The sequence below is a fragment of the Trematomus bernacchii genome, unplaced genomic scaffold (genome assembly GCF_902827165.1).
Source record: "Trematomus bernacchii unplaced genomic scaffold, fTreBer1.1, whole genome shotgun sequence".
Lineage (NCBI taxonomy): Eukaryota > Metazoa > Chordata > Actinopteri > Perciformes > Nototheniidae > Trematomus > Trematomus bernacchii.
The window spans coordinates 5,160,766-5,180,806 of record NW_022987409.1 but is presented as its reverse complement, the minus strand read 5'-3'; the positions used below and the strand labels follow the sequence as shown (position 1 = coordinate 5,180,806).

The 20,041-nt window shown below is 40.3% G+C and overlaps 1 protein-coding gene across 5 annotated transcripts in view; it reads left to right on the top strand.

Moving 5' to 3' along the window:
* Positions 1-3,273, top strand: part of enox2 (ecto-NOX disulfide-thiol exchanger 2) — a 173,512-nt gene extending 170,239 nt beyond the window's left edge. For all 5 annotated transcript variants that reach the window (XM_034138189.1, XM_034138166.1, XM_034138171.1 and 2 more), the window contains one exon: positions 2,504-3,273. In XM_034138189.1, the coding sequence (XP_033994080.1) occupies positions 2,504-2,635 (132 nt within the window). In that variant the 3' untranslated portion in view covers positions 2,636-3,273. The remainder of the gene's footprint in view (positions 1-2,503) is intronic.
* The last annotated feature ends 16,768 nt before the right edge of the window (positions 3,274-20,041 follow it).

The window sequence follows — 20,041 nt, the reverse complement described above, 5'->3', positions numbered from 1 at the left end:
ATCAAAAACAACGAGACATCTCTCAATATCCGTTTGGTCAAAAGTAGAATCTTCAAAAACCTCTGCTGCAGTTTCTCTCACTTTTGTATCCCTATAGCTAGCCATATCTCTCATGAATATAAGAGCATGATTTCCCTCGATGCGGGAACATATTAAAACTAGATCCTTGATTTTGACACCTGAAGCCAAATACTGCCCTCAGTTTCCACTCTGTCTGGCGAAGCAAAGCTATTTCATCCCCGTCTTTCTGGGGAGGCATTCCACACCTATTGCTGCTCTCCACTGCCACTTACACAAGGCTTTCAAAAGGCCAACATTCAATGTCACCTCCAGAAGGTAACATAGATTAAAAGCCATTTCTTCCCTCCGCCCCTACGTGGAGACCTTCAGAAAAAATGGCAAAGTCACCAGCCACACACAAGCATACCTAAACTTACTCATTACTTGGTAAAAATGTTTAAAAACCTTCTCCAAAAGTTTGCCCTTAGACATTTCTCTTTGAATATGCTCATCATCACCCTGACTCATTCTCACACATGCAACGATAAATAAGTGTGACGGTCTCCTCTCATGCCTTTTGGTGTTTTTGTTGTCTAGTGCGAGTGTGTGTTCATGTCTTGCTGCGTGTGTGTGTGTGTGTGTGTGTGTGAGCGTACGCCCACGCCTGTCTGTCTGTGTGCGTACCAGTTTGCCAGCACCTGTGCATCTGTTGTTCTCACATCGACTTTCCGCTACACACATCAAGCAGCCAGCAGAGTTTTGTCAATATCACTGACGAGACTCTCCACCAACAAGCCGCTCCTCTGTGCTTATCTAGCGGCTCCACACACAGCTCCATTGTCTGTGGTGTCACATCGCTCCTATCTCCATGATGGACCTGAATGCATCCTGACATCAGCACAGGGTTAGAACAACGTTGTTTATTAATACAAAACCTTGTGGGTCCTCTACAGTGGATTGTCTTCGTCACCTCGATATTTCAGATCAGTCAGGTGGCTGCTATATCGTCACACTATAAATGTACTTGCACTATGATTCTGTGATTGCAGTGGAGGTGTAAAGGAATAAAGCGTGGATGTATGAGCAATGTCCAGTTTTGTATAGCAGCTAAAATGATGAAGCCTATTTCATAGCAACATCCCCTCCTTACTTTTTTCTGTAAAGTTTGTGTTCATTGCAGAAATTCAAAGTAGCCTTTTGGAAAAAAGTTACGCCTGCATAGAAATAACAAACACAGATTTATGCAAATGTACAACTCATCTCAGCTGGACCTTCATATGATAGAAACACAAAAAATCAATCAAATGTTACGAGCACCATGTTTTATATCATTGGACCTCATGACGATGAACAAAAAACTTGTATCAAACATGAAATACATTACTTGTAGATTAGTAGGCGTCACTCTTTTCATCAATCAATAAAATACATCTCATGCACTTGAACGTAGCAAACATATACTTACATTTGTGACTTGGCATGAAGAGTTTACAGACTGTACCAACAGACCTTTTTCTTATTTTAATGCTTCAAACATTTATATACATCTCTACACAGCATTGGGTTATTCTCTATTATCACAGAGTTATCTGATGAAACAGCAGTGTTTTGCGGAAGTGACTTGTTAAGAGTCTATGGTGCTACTTTGTCTGGAGCTTTTATAACAGCCAGTCAAAATACTTAATTCATTGAATCTTAAAGGGGACCTATCATGCAAAATGCACTTTTGTACGTCTTTTATACATGAATATGTGTCCCCGGTGTTCCAGGGAACTCACCAAGTGTCAGAAAACACAACCCTCTCTATTTTCCTCCATACCCAAATCTCTAAAAATGGGGCTGCAACGGATCTGATAAAAACTGATCCAGATTTGAACACTGTCCTGACGTCAGGACGGTGGCGCTACGGCTATTGGGCCAACTCCACCAATCAGGAGGAGACAGCCACGGCCATTGCCGTTCGAAAGGGCTGGAGACGCTGTAGTACATATGCCAGGCCTGTAGATGGTGCTGTTGCTCACAGAATCAACCCTTGCAAAAACAGAGCTAACATTTTTCAAATTGAGCGAAATGAGGCATGGCTAAAATGCATGATCTGTTTGGTATTTTGAAAAAAAAAAAAGTATAAATATGCCTTATATAGGTATGGTCCTACACTATATTATTCAAATATAGCATGATAGGTCCACTTTAAGGTTTTTCCAGAGTCCATTAAAATATTATCATTGTGGTTCTGTCAAAAACAAGCTTCAAAGTTCAAGGCTGATGAAAATGAAACCCTGCATCAGCAGCCAGCAGAAAGCCAGTCACTGCTGGCTGCTGCAGACTGTCTGTCATTTCAAAGGTTTGATTGGCATTCATACAAAATCAAGTGGGAGAATTATGTTTCCAAACCCTCAGATAAAACGGCAACTTGGAGATGGATGTAGAAAGACTGTGTGTCACACGTCTCTGTTAATGTGGATTTAATAACACTGGTGTGTGTGTGTGTGTGTGTCCGCAGATCAACACCAGTGAGGTGGAGGCTCTTCTCTCTCGGCTGCCCTGCACCTTCAGGCAGGAGCTGAGCGGAGTCGGAGCGAGTCTGGAGAAACGCTGGAGCTTCTGCGGCTTCCAGGGCATCAAGAGCACATAAACTCAGCCGGAGACGCTTCTGGAGAGACGACAGACAACATTGGGACACTGTAGAGACATGAAAGACACAGTTTAAAACCCAAAAATATCAAAGACTGTACTTGTACAAGGACACGGAAGACTGAACACACTGGAGGGAATGTTACACCAACATTTCACTGACTCTGTAGGTGGCAGAGACGTGACAAAGCATCCCAGTATCAGAATTATGCTTCAAATCACAGTTTCTTGATGAGAGTGAACTCTGTGTCTGCTACCATATTTCTAGACCAAACAACTCTCTAGGAGTCACAGAAGACAACCGATTCCCACAGTCACTGGATTAATATGTAGTTATCGCCAACACGAGCGGATAATTGTGATTTCTGAGCCCACGGGGGGTGGGGAGGGGGGCTCTGTATGGTGTCGGTGTGCGCCAGGACTACAGGGCTAACCGAGGCGGCGGATCAGGGTCAAACCGAACACTCTGGTCTCCATCTCTCCCCTTTTTGCTGTTCCTGGTTTGTAAAATAGATCTAAAATGGATATATTTCTTCATTTTCTGTAAAGGCTGTTAGCAGTTGCATAGAATCATTTGTTGTAATACACTGTAAATGCTTGGATGATATTTTTGATTATAAAAACACACATTTGAGTATATAAAAAAGGTTGCGTTAATTTTGTTTATCACATACTCAGAGGCTGCTATAAAATAATTGTGTATGGTGAATGGTGCAGGTTTACAAACATCTTGCCAACCTTTGCTATTAATCGTGAAAGCAAGACCCAAAAGCACCTGCACAGAGATAAGTAGTCCACATTTAAGTTTTGTGCCCATTCTTGCTTGAAGGGCATCATCTTTTATGATGTCTACCTGTTTTTGTTCCTGCAATAGCTGCACTCAAGGCTAGTTTTAGAAGCTTACATAAGGGCATTTCTGTCTTTGAAAAGCAAATGAAGCTTTCAGCCAGTCTGAAGGCAAAGCACAGCGGCATCACACTTTACAGGGAAACACACCTAGGGGATCATGTTAATGATGTTTAATTGGTGAGGCTGTTGTTGTGTGCTGCTTCCATCAAGGTACGTGCCCAAAATGTGTGCTACTTGCCTGGATCCATATATTAAGTGGTTATACAACCTCCTTCTGAGAGAGTTTTCTTTCTTCAGTGGTGGAGGTTCCTCCCAGAAGCCCAGTGAAGCGCTCTTAATGAGAGGCCACTGGGCTATTTGGCGACGTGCTCTCGTCGCTCTGACAAACAAAGGATTATGATTACACATGATTTCATCGGCCTCCTCCATCTCCTACAGTCATTGCATTTGAAAAAAAATAAGCGTTCAGGCACTTGTCAGCATACTACCCCTTGTACCTGAATGAATAATGGGGAATGAGTATGTTTTGACGACAAGCCCCTACAAGGCATTCCTTCCGTGTGCATGTATCCATTATTAACAGCATTGGTTTGAACAGAAAGAGGGGTTTCATGGGTGAGAAGTAAACTGTCCTGGGAGTGGAGGTGCCTGCATGTTAAATACAGAATGTAACCTCCAACCCAATTCGTTTGTAGGCTTCTGTCAAGCGTGATTAGGACAGAGACTGAATGCTGGTGCTGTATTATAGTGGTTTAATATTGGATATGCTGTCGTTAGAGCAAAGATCAGCGTTGTCTCTTTCTATTTGAGACATTTCAAGTCATTTCCGAGACGTTTCTGTGGACGAGGAAGTGCAAATCCATACTCTTCAGCTTCTGCCTGCCTGCCTTGCACCTGGGATGGTGAGAGATGCTGCCTGTGTTGAGTTGTGCATCGCTACACTTCCTCTTCACAGTGTAAGATCTCAGCAGTACCTCCCCGAAGCCCACCTCACACCAGCCTCTCCTCTCCCACTCATTAGTTTCTCTCATGCTCTCCCTAACATCAACAAAACACCAATATGGTGAATTCTTTTCTTTCAGAAGCTGCTTTCTGTCTAGCGTTTCCTCCCAACTGAGTTGCTATTCCTACGCACTGATTTACTGCAGGCACTTGCAATTTGTCTCTTTTACAGCTGTATGTGTGTGAGTGTGTACGCACAAACATTTGTGCATCAGGTTCTCGGGCATCACACAAGGAGGTAAACACGGACTAATTAAATCCAGCAGCAGTCCCTGGTGAATGGCGCTCTCCATTCACTGTTGTCTTCTCCTCGCTGCGACACAGTGAGGAGCCTCCTCATTAATTCAATTCAAGGTGAATGCAAAGCAAAGCTATCTAAGGGAGTCATTTTCGTGCACCAGCAGTGAATACGCCGTAGGATGACTCCCACCTCGTGAAGTCACGAAGGGGAGATGTTTGAAGATCAGCTTTATCAAATACTGAGCAGAATTATAAATGTACAGGTGCCATTTTGGTGGGATTTCTTTAAATAACTTTGTAAATACATCACGTTTAATTATGTAATTGGACATGAGGAGATAACGACATTCTTTTGGGTGATATCATGATGCTCGAGATACCCTTAATTACCTTTTCCTCTCATGTTGCTTCCTTAAGGCTTCCTCATCTAACTCATTATGATTATGGCCTCCCTTGAGTGAGCAGGTGAGAGCATGCTAGCTGTGTGTGGTCCATAATAAGATCACACTTCTCAACTGGTCAGGCCTCGGGACCCACTTGTTTCTTTGTCAATAAATCGCGACACGAAATTTTGAACCACTCAAATCTATTCAACAAAAAATCGTGCTGTAATATATACGCTTCAGCATACAATATGAATTAAAGTGAAGTACAGGGCATATATCCCTTCACGGAACTAAAGTATGCTTTTAAAAAAGGTTTAATGAGATGATGGAATCATCTCATTAAACCAAAGATGAATCAAAGATGAACTGTATAAAAAGGCACACATGCTGATAACCCAACCCCAGAAAAAAGTCTGGAGGGATTCTCCCCCAGGAGATTTTTAGAAATACTGACATATAAACTACGCATTCTGGTACACTCTGAGAAGAAAATAAATACATCTATTACCCGACATTTTAATAATATTTTATGCCATTGTTTGTTTTTCACTTTGTTCTGACAGCTGAACTTGCTGCTCCACACAGAGAGAAGAGTAAAGAGGAGATAGTCTGTGTGACTTACTTTAAATTGTGGGTAAGTGTAGATAGCCCCCATTGTTCTGTGACCTGTCAATCATCAAACCGGGGGTCATATTTCATTACGTGTTCATTTTTATCTGAAGTTGTACCCATGGATGTATAAAGAATAGAGGCGAAGTCCCGCCCATCTACTTCCGACCCATGGTACCTTATTTCGGAAAAAATATGTATTGAAGTCAATGGGGAGAGAAAGATTATCTTTCGATCCCGTTTGAATTGTGCCACGAATTACACATATGATGTTTGTCAATCTTAACAAATAATTTCCATGTCAAAAAAGTCACAGTTTGTCGTAAAACTGTTGAAATATAAGACTATGAAAAATACACAACTAGAAAGACTACAAATCCCAGAATCCCGGTCCCGCATGCTGGCTCTTACGGAACCGACTAACTCCCCTTGTGTGTATGTACAGCTCTCAACATGCCCAGACTTGTAGTGATTTTCACCTCGTTTAATAATTTCCGCCTCATTATGAAAGAAAGAAGTGAAATGTGCCAACGTGACGGCCGTCTTGGTGTGTGGTGCGAGACGGGAGATGTAGTTCGTTGAGCGGTTTCACACAAAAAAAAGTGTTACTTCACAGTTTTACGACACATTTTTATTTTTTTTACTTGCAAAATTATCTTTTAAATTGACAAACATCATATGTGTAATTCGTGGCTCAATTCAAACGGGATCGAAAGATAATCTTTCTCTCCCCATTGACTTCAATACATACTTTTTCTGAAATAAGGTCCCATGGAGCTCCCCCGGAAAGGGAAGGACTTCGCCTCTCTATAGTTCTACCGCAAAGTTATTCTCCGTGGGGACTTCCGGCAACAATCTTGATTCTGATTGGCCAGAAGACTCGAAAAAACATCAGCAAAGATGTTTTATTGAGAAGATGATCACTACGTGACAGAAGTTTTCAAACCCGTTTATGGTCTCCGGTACTTCCAGTCCTACTGCATGCACAGCGTTAGAAAATCGGGCCTTCAAAATAAAGATAATAAAAGATAAAGATAATTTCTTTTTTTCCCTTCACTCACACATCTGCGACCCACTTGAAACAGGTCCGCGACCCACTTTTGGGTCGCGACCCACCAGTTGAGAACCACTGGATTAGAGGAATACAGATCTCTTCTCATCTGGTCCACTCTGGTCATGGAGCCACAGGTTTTCAGTTGTAGAGTCTCTGACACTGCCCTTCTCTCAAAAGCGCGATTTTCTTTGTCTGTTCCCAGATAAACACCAAATATCTCGGTCTCAACTAGATAACAATCCAAAAGCTCATTGACATAAAGTAGTGAGTCAACAGCTCCTCCTATTGAACACAACAGCAGCTACACCTTCCCCTGCACTCAGTCATCCAGAGGGCCAGCCCGGGGGGGATTTGCATTGACAGCGGGTGTATGGCCGCGGCACTGGGAGACATGTTCCAGGGGGTTTCTTTCCCAATAAAAAGCTCCACGGTCCTCATTAATTTATGTATGCATTAAAGCTCCTAAAATCCACTCTTTTTCCAGGGTGCCAGTGCGGCAGCAGCGATACGCAGAACAGCTCCAGAAACATTTGCCTGCAGGCACTTGGAAGGACATCTAAGGAACTGGAAACTATGGAATGTGAAAAACTAGAACTAAAGAGATTTCAATTTCTTTGAGGATTATTAGTTTGGCAGGTAGCAAATCATGTTTCATACAATGTTTTTTGTTTACTGCCATTCGGTATGCTCAGAGCATTGCATGCACTTTCAGCCTGAATGAATGGCAAGTGTTGGAATAATTGCTTTACACTGCTCTCTGGGGTGTCTGGGCACTGAATATTAAGCTGTGGATTTCAGTGGAGTATGACACACAGTGCATCTCACTGTTTAATTCAATGTCTCTCCTTCCTCCTCTCTCCTATACTGTACATAGATCTCCTTATTAAGAAGGGAAGCACAGTGAATGCCCTAAGGCAGTGGTTCTCAAACTTTTTCTGTCAGGCCCCCCCTTTGGAGAAAAGAAAAAGTCGGGCCCCCCCCAACACAAGTCAGGCTCAGTGGCGGCGCCAGAGATTTATTTTGGGGGTGCTGTGGGGTAGCTTGACGTTTCATAGAGGGTGCTCAAACATTTAGGGTTTCCCATTAATGTACCGGGCGCTACAGTGGAATTTTCTACTGCAACAATCCCCACGCATATACACAATGTACCCGGGACTGTTACAATGAAGGCTCGATAATCAGCTCGAGGCATATAGGTGTAAGCAGGGGTAAAGTGCTATTTTTACAGGTGGTGTGTGGACCTTACATAGGGGGTCCGGGGGCAAGCTCCCCCGGAAAGATTTATTTTTAAATATTGAAGTTAAAAGCATCAATCTGGTGCACTTTGAGAGCAAAATGACGAGATCTATGGATACCTCTCTCAACACCCATATGAAACAGAACTGTAAACAGATTTACTTTTTCTTTATGGATATTTTACAATTCACCCTTTTAAACTTTATTCTTTTTTTACTGTCATATAGTATTTCATACCTGTTTTTCATTTATTCTCTTATTTTTTTATAACTATAATGATCATATAAACGTGTGCCTCAGAAATAATTGTTTACATTAATGGTGACCAAAACGTTGGAGACCCACTGAGATAACACTGAGAGAGTCCTTTAGCTCACTGAGTCTCTCAGTCTGACAGGAGAGGACTCTCCTCCACTTTGATGTTGAAAAAACTCCTTATATCCGTTAGCGTAGCTCGCTAGCACCAGAAGCTAACAACAACGATCTCCGGTACCGGTGCGCTCTCTCTCTCTCGTGCACGCACACAAAATGGCTCGTTCCACACACACACAGAGCCGAGCTTTAATGAAACACAGAGACCCAGACGTAATAGTACTGTACTTTATCATATTATTTTCGAATCAAAAACTTTTTTTCTTTTTTTTTTAATAACCATTTTTCCGCGCCCCCCACTTTGGGAACCACTGCCCTAAGGTATTTGCACGCAGTAAGCAGGCTCTGCCACATCAAATATTAAGAGCTCACAGGTGAGAGGAAGGGTAAAGAAGGGAAGTCTTCCTGGGGAATTGGATTCTTCTAAAAAAAGCAATAGTGCAGTTAAATTCTGTGCACTATAATAAATTGTCTTGGCCATCCTTCTGCCGCCGGGTCCAGCAGAGATATTTCTGGGCGGTGAGCTGGTGAAACAGCAGGACCGGTCGGTGTGTTTGATCTGAGGAGCCAGATCACTGCAGCTCATGCCAGGTTAGATGGGATGGTAAAACTCTCCTAATGAGCGATGGCCACTTCACGCTGCTGTGCATCCTGTGACCTTTTACCGAAGAAGAATTGCTTTGCATCGAAAGCAATTATCTGCACAGTGGAAAGTTATTAAAGAAAAGTTTAACTTTAGGTGTAATAATAGAACGAAATCAGAGAATAAAAGTGAACTGGTTAGCTGTTACAGTTTATACATGGCACAAGAGGCATGTTATTGAACGCAGGAGTTTATACATTTGTTGTCTGGTACTTTCAGCTCAGGGTCTTTGGCCTGAGAAATGTTGGAGACCCTGCTCTAGCGTACAGGTTCTGTCCTTAGACATTGTATAAAGTATTTCTGTTTTGCAGCGTGTGGTGAATATTTTTCTTTTCAGTTTCATATTTCACTTTTGTGCTTCAGAGTTGAGGACCTTGCCATTAGATGAGACTACGGTTACTTTAAATTGTGTTAATTAACTTTTATTCATCACATTTTAAGTAATTTATAATCATTACAGAATGATAGAAAAGTAAAGATACAACATATTAGTTGTATAGTTTCAGTGTAAGGATACACACAGTATTCTCTACAGAGGTGACGAGTCTAAATGATTATTATTAAATGAGTGGAATATAACTAAGTACATTTACTCAAATCCTGTACTTTGCAAATTTAAGGTACTTTTACTTTACTGTGGTATTTGTTTTTTTGTTTTATGCAACTCTATAACTTCCTCATTATAACTCAAGGAAAACATTGTACTTGTTATGCCACTACAGTTTTCTGATAGCCTTTGTAACTTTTCAGGTTACAAGTCTTGATACAATTCCTTGGACCTCAACATTTCTAAAGGATAGATGAGATGAAGGTTGAATGTTTTTCAGAGCAGTAGGAGATGGAAGTAATACAAACTTAAAAATCTACAGCAATAAAATGCCAAAAAAACGAATGCAGTAGTAATATTAATTCAAAAACAGTATAGTAAAACACTGCCGTGGAACATTTTACTGCAGATGAAGTGCTTTCTTTTGATTAATTTGCTGATAATACTTACAAACTACAGTGTGGGATTAGCACTTTATGCTAAGGATCTGAATAACATTCCGCAACTGCGAAAAGAAGATGACTTGATGTCTAATAGAAGTTCCTCCTGGAGTTACGTCTTCAATTCAGAGTGGTTGGATGAGGCTTTGAGCAGAATATCGGATGAGCTCCTGAATCACAACGAGGGACTGGATCTGAGGAGCGCTGGAGGTGGAGGGGAGCAGGTGAGGGAGGAGAAGGCTGACATGACAGCTGAAAGGAGCCCAGACATGAACAGTTTAAAATGTTGACAGCAACAAGATGATTGGATGAAGTGAACAGTGACAGTCAGCTGATTGATTTGACAGCATGGAGATCATTCATATGCATAAATCTGGAATGTTCAGGGCATTCAAAGTCGGCCTGGTTCAGCTGGGTAAGCTAATTTACATACAACTTAAGTGCATTATATATGGTTAACATAGTGGGTTTTTTATGGTAAATTAGTATAGTACAGCGGATAAGCTCTCATATTATAACAATTGTGCATTTTATGAGAAAAGCATGACATTTCTAACATAGTTAGTGCATACCATAAGGTTTATTTTCAGATGTGGAGGGAAGTCAGATTTGACCCGTGAGGACCGTGAGAGGTCAAATCCAAGATGGCCGCCAGTCACTCGGGTCAAATGTTCAAACACGCTTAATTTTGGAACCAAACATTGTAGAAAAACATTTAAGGTGTCATATCCAACTAAATTAGGGATGCCCAATCATTTGGTGATACTTTTGAGATCGCCAGAATTCAAGAAAATGCATTTAGGTGAAGATAAAGGTAGAAATTGACCAAAAATAAGCTGTCAATCAGTTGAAATGGTGTGTGTGTGTGTGTGTGTGTGTGTGTGTGTGTGTGTGTGTGTGTGTGTGTGTGTGTGTGTGTGTGTGTGTGTGTGTGTGTGTGTGTGTGTGTGTGTGTGTGTGTGTGTGTGTGTGTGTGTGTGTGTGTGTGTGTGTGTGTGTGTGTGTGTGTGTGTGTGTGTGTAGGTGGATCCAACTAAATTAGGGATGCCCAATCATTTGATGATACTTTCGAGATCGCTAGACTTCAAGAAAATGCATTTAGGTGAAGATAAAGGTAGAAATTGACCAAAAATAAGCTGTCAATCAGTTGAAATTTGCTAAATGTGTGTGTGTGGTATATTCCAGTGGATTTATGGTCACCCAGCGCTAGCATTACTACAGAGACTGGAGGAATATGGCTTTACTTGGCACAGTCTGCATGCTGATGAAAACATTTGTTTTTGTCTTCAAATACATACTAACATGATTGTGACGAGCATCATATTTGTTCCCCGCCCAACTCTCTAAGTCTAAGTGCTTGAACTCCGTGACAGGAGGATGAAGTATGTATAAATGGATGGAACTATCAACAAAACAGCGTTTTATTTCCCAATGTCATATTTAATAGAAAAATAATAATAATGTAAACCAAAGAGGGAGATGGAAAACAGTTCCATGTAGAGCACAAACAGCTCTCTTAACCTTCGCTGTTAACAAAGGGCTGCACTCAACTATAAGGTTCACCGCTGTCCCTTTCCACTTATAGAGGGTTGGGGTTCAATTCCCTGCCTGTCCACCTATAAAGCCAAGGTAGCGCAGCTTTTTTTCTGTTCTTTAGTGGCTCACATGGACATTTAGAGGTCATGCAAAGAAAGGGTTATGTATGTTGTGTGTGTGACAGAGAGTGCAGAGAGAACATTGGCAAAGGGGATTTGTTTGTCCTAGCATGGCTGTACAATTACAAATACAAAGGTTTACCCATTTAGACTCCATGGCATGGAGAAAAAAACTCATTTTAAATGACTCTAAGGATATAACAAGTTTTAGAAAATTGAAAGATTGATGGATTTTTGCCCACATGCGGTAAACATCTTAATTGAATTTTCTATGTGCAACATGAGGACAATAACCACAAGTGTACTCGCAGTACCTTTTTTCTCTGGCACTGAAGTTGCAAGGTTTCAGCATGTTGTCCCTCTCTAAACCTTTCTGTTCCCCATTCTTCTTTCTCCAATAAGTGGTGCATCATTATTTTTCTATTAAATATGACATTGGGGAATAAAACGCTGTTGTTTTGTTGATAGTTCCATCCATTTATACATACTTCATCCTCCTGTCACGGAGTTCAAGCACTTAGAGAGTTGGGCGGGGAGCAAATATTATGCTCGTCACAATCATGTAAGTATGTATTTGAAGACAAAAACAAATGTTTGCTTCAGCATGCAGACTGTGCCAAGTAAAGCCATATTCCTCCAGTCTCTGTATTAATGCTAGCGCTGGGTGACCCCACACACACACACACACACCAAATTTCAACTGATTGACAGCTTATTTTTGGTCAATTTCTACCTTTATCTTCACCTAAATGCATTTTCTTGAATTCTGGCGATCTCAAAAGTATCACCAAATGATTGGGCATCCCTAATTTAGTTGGATATGACACCTTAAATGTTTTTCTACAATGTTTGGTTCCAAAATTAAGCGTTTTTGAACATTTGACCCGAGAGACTGGCGGCCATCTTGGATTTGACCTCTCACGGTCCTCACAGGTCAAATCTGACTTCCCTCCACATCTGAAAATAAACCTTATGGTATGCACTAACTATGTTAGAAATGTCATGCTTTTCTCATAAAATGCACAATTGTTGTGCTTATCCGCTGTACTATATGTTTCATCTTCACGTCAAATGCATATTTTCTACTTTTTAATTTCTATTTTGATATGTTTCAAATTTTTTAAATGTTTATTTCTACTCTTTTAATTTCTAATGATGTGCAATGCCTTGTTTTTTATGCTGCTGCAACGCAAACATTTCCCAATTTGGGATCAATAAAGTACATCTTATCTAATAGGAACCAAAAATACAGTTACGTTGAAGTTGCACTCAATTGCATTTTGATAAAGTGCCATTTTGAATAAAACTTTTTTTTACAGGATTCCCTTCAACACATTAACTTCAATGAAAACATTTCTCTACTAAAATATTTTTTTATGGTGATTAATTGTCTCTTTGTTGTAATTTTCTGTCTCTTTGCAGCTGTTTTCCATCTAATTGTAGGACTCTTTAAAGTAAAGACACTACATACCGATATACACCTGAACATCAGCAGGAGAGGACTCTTTAAAGTAGAGACACTACATACTGATATACACCTGAACATCAGCAGGAGAGGACTCTTTAAAGTAGAGACACTACATACTGATATACAGTACACCCTGAACATCAGCAGGAGAGAGCTCTTTAAAGTAAAGACACTACATACTGATATACACCTGAACATCAGCAGGAGAGGACTCTTTAAAGTAAAGACACTACATACTGATATACACCTGAACATCAGCAGGAGAGGACTCTTTAAAGTAGAGACACTACATACTGATATACACCTGAACATCAGCAGGAGAGGACTCTTTAAAGTAGAGACACTACATACTGATATACACCTGAACATCAGCAGGAGAGGACTCTTTAAAGTAAAGACACTACATACTGATATACACCTGAACATCAGCAGGAGAGGACTCTTTAAAGTAGAGACACTACATACTGATATACACCTGAACATCAGCAGGAGAGGACTCTTTAAAGTAGAGACACTACATACTGATATACTGTACACCTGGACATCAGCAGAAATGTAAAAAAAAATCTACTTTTGCTGGTGCTGTTGCATTTAAAATCAAATAGTTGACTAAAACAAACTTGAAAGAAATCAAATACATAGTGTTGTTTTTTCATTTGTTTATATTTATTATGATAATTGTTGAATGTAAACAAGGTAATAAAGTAAGTACTGAAGTAGCTTTAAGTCAGTGTATTGATCAGGGCAGAGCCAGGTGAGCTAAAGTCACTCAATACAAAGGTAACTTGACAAAAACAGGAGGAACAAACGAGAAATAATTCTAGTGTTATTTTGAATTTGAATGTCTTTGTATTGATTGTTATTATTAGTTGAATTCTCAGACTAAATCTCTGGTGACTTGAAATTAAAAGCAAGAAGCTAAACTTAGACAGGAGAAACAAACGTGAAATAAATCAAACGTGTCAGTATTGTTATCATTATGATTATTATTTTTTTATTGATTGACAAGACTGTAACTTAACAAGAAAACAATGGACTAAACATAAATATAGAAATGTACTATTAAGTAAATATGAAAAATATAAGATACATATAAAAATTGACTATTAACTAAACATGATAAATATAACATAAATATAAACATGAACTATTAAGTAAATATGAAAATGAACACTATAAACCAAACATGACGATATAACATAAACCTGATAACTTGTAATGACTAAATGTTCCTCTTATTTAGGGGTGCTAGAAGCAAAGGAATAGTTTATTTATTTTAATATTAAGGTTGTTTTTTTGCCCCTAGTGGCTAAAACTGCACATCACTGTGAGTCTCTTCTGGAACCTTTGTTGATGTCTAACCAGATCTAATAACTGTTAAGTGTTTAAATATATATCCTGACTGGCTGTGAGTATATGTTGTTGCTCACTCACTTTGAGCTTTAGACTGTACTTGAAATGTTTTAATGTCTTACTAATTTTTGATGTTGTGAGTTTGTTTTTTAAAGTTTTTAAAGCCGATGTCAGGGCTGCCTTTGAGTCTTATGTTTTCCTTTTTAGTCATCGTTGATGTTTGGGCGGATACAAGAAAAGGAATTGATGAATCTTCTCCACCGTGGTGTTGTCCTCCTCTGCGTTGTTGGGATCGGCTCATTGGTTTGCTCAGGTGGATCCACCCTCACTTCCTGTTCCACCTCCAACTCCACCTTTACCTCCACAAGCTCCTCCTTCACCACGCAGAGTGCCTTTGGTGGTTTTTTCAGCTGTTTCTTCAGCAAGGCCGCTATCTCTGCATCCTTTTCCTCAACACAACGTTCCTTCTTTTGTTCCAGTTCCTGGTTTCTATCATGCAAAGCAACTATCTCTGCATCCTTTTCCTCAACACAACGTTCCTTCTGTTGTTCCAGTTTGTGGTTTCTCTCATGCAAAGCAACTATCTCTGCATCCTTCTCCTCCACACAACGTTCCTTCTGTTGTTCCAGTTCGTGGTTTCTCTCATGCAAAGCGACTATCTCTGCATCCTTCTCCTCCACACAACGTTCCTTCTGTTGTTCCAGTTCATGGTTTCTCTCATGCAAAACGACTATCTCAATATATTTCACCTCAAGACAACGCAACTTCTCTTGTTTGAGTTCCTGGTTTGTCTTTTGCAAGGCAGCCATCTCTGCATCCTTCTCCTCAACACAGGGTTCTTTCAGTTGTTTGAGATCCTGGTTTGCCTTTCTCAAGGTGGCCATCACTGCTTTGTCCTTCTCGTGCATCTTGAGGAGCTTTCCATATTTCATGTTCAGTTCCTCATTGTTTCCGCGCAATACTTTCTGCTCAATTTTCAGGGCATTTATTTTAACATCATGCCTCACTTCTGGTTCCACCTCCACTTTCACCTCCACATCCTCCTTCTTGTCCACCTTCTCCTCAACACAACGCTCCTTCTCTTGCTTCAGTGTTTGGTTTTCCTTCAGCAAAGCAGCTATCTCTGCATCTTTCTCCTCAACGCAACGCAACTTTTGTTGTTTGAGTACCTGGTTTGTTGTTTGCAAGGCGGCCATCTTTGCCTCCTCCTTAACACAACGCTCCTTCAGTTTTGTGAGTTCCTGGTTTCTCTCACGCAAATCAGCTATCTTTACAGCTTTGTCCTCAACACAATTATCCTTTTGTTGTTGGAGTTCCTGGTTTCTCTCACGCAGAGCAGCTATCTCTACAGATTTCTCCTCAAGACAACGCTCCTTTTGTTGTTTGAGTTCTTGGTTAGTCTTTTGCAAGGCGGCCGTCTTTGCATCTTTCTCCTCAACACAACGCTCCTTCTCTTGTTTCAGTGTTTTGTTTTCCTTCAGCAAGGCAGCTATCTCTTTATCCTTCTCCTCCACACAACGCTGCTTCTGTTGTTGGAGTTCCTGATTTGTCTCACGCAAAGCAGCCATCTCTACACCTTGCTCCTCAACACAGGGTTCTTTCAGTTGTTTGAGTTCCTGGTTTGCCTTTCTCAAGGCAGCCATCTCGGCTTCGACCTTCTTGTGTGACCTCTGGAGGTTTCTGTATTTCATGTTCAGGTCCTCATTGTTGACGCGCAAGACGTTCTGCTCAATTTCCTGGGCTTTCACTTTCACATTGTGCTTAAACAGCAAAGCTGATTTCTCTGTATATGCTTTGAGCATCGCTTCCTTCTTTTTAGTGCCTTCAATCTCAAGCTTATCCCTTAAAGTCCTCTCCTGCTCCAGCAACAACTTCATTTCCTGATTTTCTTTTTGCAGAATCTCGAGCTTGACTGCCAGCTCATCTCTATTGTTCATCTCCATCTCTACTGCTGTGACGAAATGACCTGTTGTTTAGCAAACTAAATGTAATTGTTCGACTGAATTAACGTCACAAAAATCCCACAAAAGTTGAGTTCACTTGTGAAGATTATCTCGCTAAAAAACACTGCAAGTATCCCTAACGTTTGCTTGCAACAAAACCTATTTCTGCAATGATCTGACACTAGCTGGACAAATTCCTGCTGCTCTGCTGCTCTGGTGCTCTGATGCTCTGATGATCAATGCAGAATTCAGAATTCAACTTGAAGGCAAAATATGATGTCATAATTCTGAAGGTTCCATTCCAAATAAGGAGTGAACGACATCAGCTGACAGGAAGTAAGAATGGAACCATGCTGTTGCCTAGCAACGCAATTGTGTTTAGATAAGAAATGTAAACAATCAAAATGCTTTATTAATTCCAATGGGAAGTAAGCAACATGTTCTATTATTAGTACAGCAGATAAGCTCTCATATTATAACAATTGTGCATTTTATGAGAAAAGCATGACATTTCTAACATAGTTAGAGCATACCATAAGGTTTATTTTCAGATGTGGAGGGAAGTCAGATTTGACCCGTGAGGACCGTGAGGTCAAATCCAAGATGGCCACCAGTCTCTCGGGTCAAATGTTCAAACACGCTTAATTTTGGAACCAAACATTGTAGAAAAACATTTAAGGTGTCATATCCAACTACATTAGGGATGCCCAATCATTTGGTGATACTTTTGAGATCGCCAGAATTCAAGAAAATGAATTTAGTTGAAGATAAAGGTAGAAATTGACCAAAAATAAGCTGTCAATCAGTTGAAATTTGGTGTGTGTGTGTGTGCGTGTGTGCGTGCGTGCGTGCGTGCGTGCGTGTGTGTGTGTGTGTGTGGATCCAACTAAATTAGGGATGCCCAATCATTTGATGATACTTTCGAGATCGCCAGACTTCAAGAAAATGCATTTAGGTGAAGATAAAGGTAGAAATTGACCAAAAATAAGCTGTCAATCAGTTGAAATTTGCTAAATGTGTGTGTGTGGTATATTCCAGTGGATTTATGGTCACCCAGCGCTAGCATTACTACAGAGACTGGAGGAATATGGCTTTACTTGGCACAGTCTGCATGCTGATGAAAACATTTGTTTTTGTCTTCAAATACATACTAACATGATTGTGACGAGCATCATATTTGTTCCCCGCCCAACTCTCTAAGTCTAAGTGCTTGAACTCCGTGACAGGAGGATGAAGTATGTATAAATGGATGGAACTATCAACAAAACAGCGTTTTATTCCCCAATGTCATATTTAATAGAAAAATAATAATAATGTAAACCAAAGAGGGAGATGGAAAACAGTTCCATGTAGAGCACAAACAGCTCTCTTAACCTTCGCTGTTAACAAAGGGCTGCACTCAACTATAAGGTTCACCGCTGTCCCTTTCCACTTATAGAGGGTTGGGGTTCAATTCCCTGCCTGTCCACCTATAAAGCCAAGGTAGCGCAGCTTTTTTTCTGTTCTTTAGTGGCTCACATGGACATTTAGAGGTCATGCAAAGAAAGGGTTATGTATGTTGTGTGTGTGACAGAGAGTGCAGAGAGAACATTGGCAAAGGGGATTTGTTTGTCCTAGCATGGCTGTACAATTACAAATACAAAGGTTTACCCATTTAGACTCCATGGCATGGAGAAAAAAACTCATTTTAAATGACTCTAAGGATATAACAAGTTTTAGAAAATTGAAAGATTGATGGATTTTTGCCCACATGCGGTAAACATCTTAATTGAATTTTCTATGTGCAACATGAGGACAATAACCACAAGTGTACTCGCAGTACCTTTTTTCTCTGGCACTGAAGTTGCAAGGTTTCAGCATGTTGTCCCTCTCTAAACCTTTCTGTTCCCCATTCTTCTTTCTCCAATAAGTGGTGCATCATTATTTTTCTATTAAATATGACATTGGGGAATAAAACGCTGTTGTTTTGTTGATAGTTCCATCCATTTATACATACTTCATCCTCCTGTCACGGAGTTCAAGCACTTAGAGAGTTGGGCGGGGAGCAAATATTATGCTCGTCACAATCATGTAAGTATGTATTTGAAGACAAAAACAAATGTTTGCTTCAGCATGCAGACTGTGCCAAGTAAAGCCATATTCCTCCAGTCTCTGTATTAATGCTAGCGCTGGGTGACCCCACACACACACACACACACCAAATTTCAACTGATTGACAGCTTATTTTTGGTCAATTTCTACCTTTATCTTCACCTAAATGCATTTTCTTGAATTCTGGCGATCTCAAAAGTATCATCAAATGATTGGGCATCCCTAATTTAGTTGGATATGACACCTTAAATGTTTTTCTACAATGTTTGGTTCCAAAATTAAACGTGTTTGAACATTTGACCCGAGAGACTGGCGGCCATCTTGGATTTGACCTCTCACGGTCCTCACAGGTCAAATCTGACTTCCCTCCACATCTGAAAATAAACCTTATGGTATGCACTAACTATGTTAGAAATGTCATGCTTTTCTCATAAAATGCACAATTGTTGTGCTTATCCGCTGTACTAGTAGTATAAAGTACTATAAAATGTAAATACTCAAAGAATAAGTATCAGACAAAATTAAAAGCAGAAAGGCCCGGAATAACTGAAATAAAAAGTAGAAGTATGTTGTTGCAGAAAATACTAAAACTTATATTATATACTTTTTCTACTTGAGACATTTTATTGTTTTATGAATCACTGATTTTATAACACGATTTAGACTTTTAAATTCTTCATCTGCAAAGTAACTACAGGCTACAGCTGTCAAATTAATGACATGGAGTAAAAGAGAAAGGCTTGAATAACTTGCTTTTTCTCAGAAATATATAGAAGTAGATGGAAGTAGGCCTACTTAAAGGTGGGGTTGGTAAGTTTGAGAAACCGGCTCGAGATACACTTTTTGTTATATTCCATGGAATGCTCTTAACATCCCGATAGCAATGAATATCTTAAGTGCTTTGACAAAAAATCCATAAAAAAATTTCATCTGTGGAAGCCGTAGTACTGTAAAAAGCACGACCAATCATTTTAGCCGGCCAGGCTAAAATAACTGGATGGCCTACCTGCCTGTCAGCCTTCCATCTGTGCACAAACTTATCTCGTGCCCTCATTGGTCATGTGCCCGTTCGTGTGTGTTGGAGGAGGGGCTCTGTAAGGAAGTGGCAGATTTGTTCCGGCTGTGTATTTTCAAATTCTAGCGCACTCGAGCTGGTTTCTCCAAAATTACCTACCCCATCTTTAAACATTGACATACAACAGCAAACCTCAGAAGTGTAGTAGGTGTTGAGAACACGGCGTGCAAAAGTATACGGGTCGTGCTGCAGCTAGATTTTCCTGTCCTCTGTTAGAAGGTGTCGGCGACAGACGTGCGAGGAAGAACGGCTTTCCACAGGCTGTTCCAATTTAAGTACTTTATTAGTTTCCAGGGTAGTGAATGGTACATGCAATGGTAATTGGATGGGTGTGGTATCTGTAATATAAAGATAAACAGGTATGAATAAACATGTATTATAGAGGGATAATGACCAGTGACATTGTTACACAGTAAATTAGGTGGATAAAGAAATGGCACAATT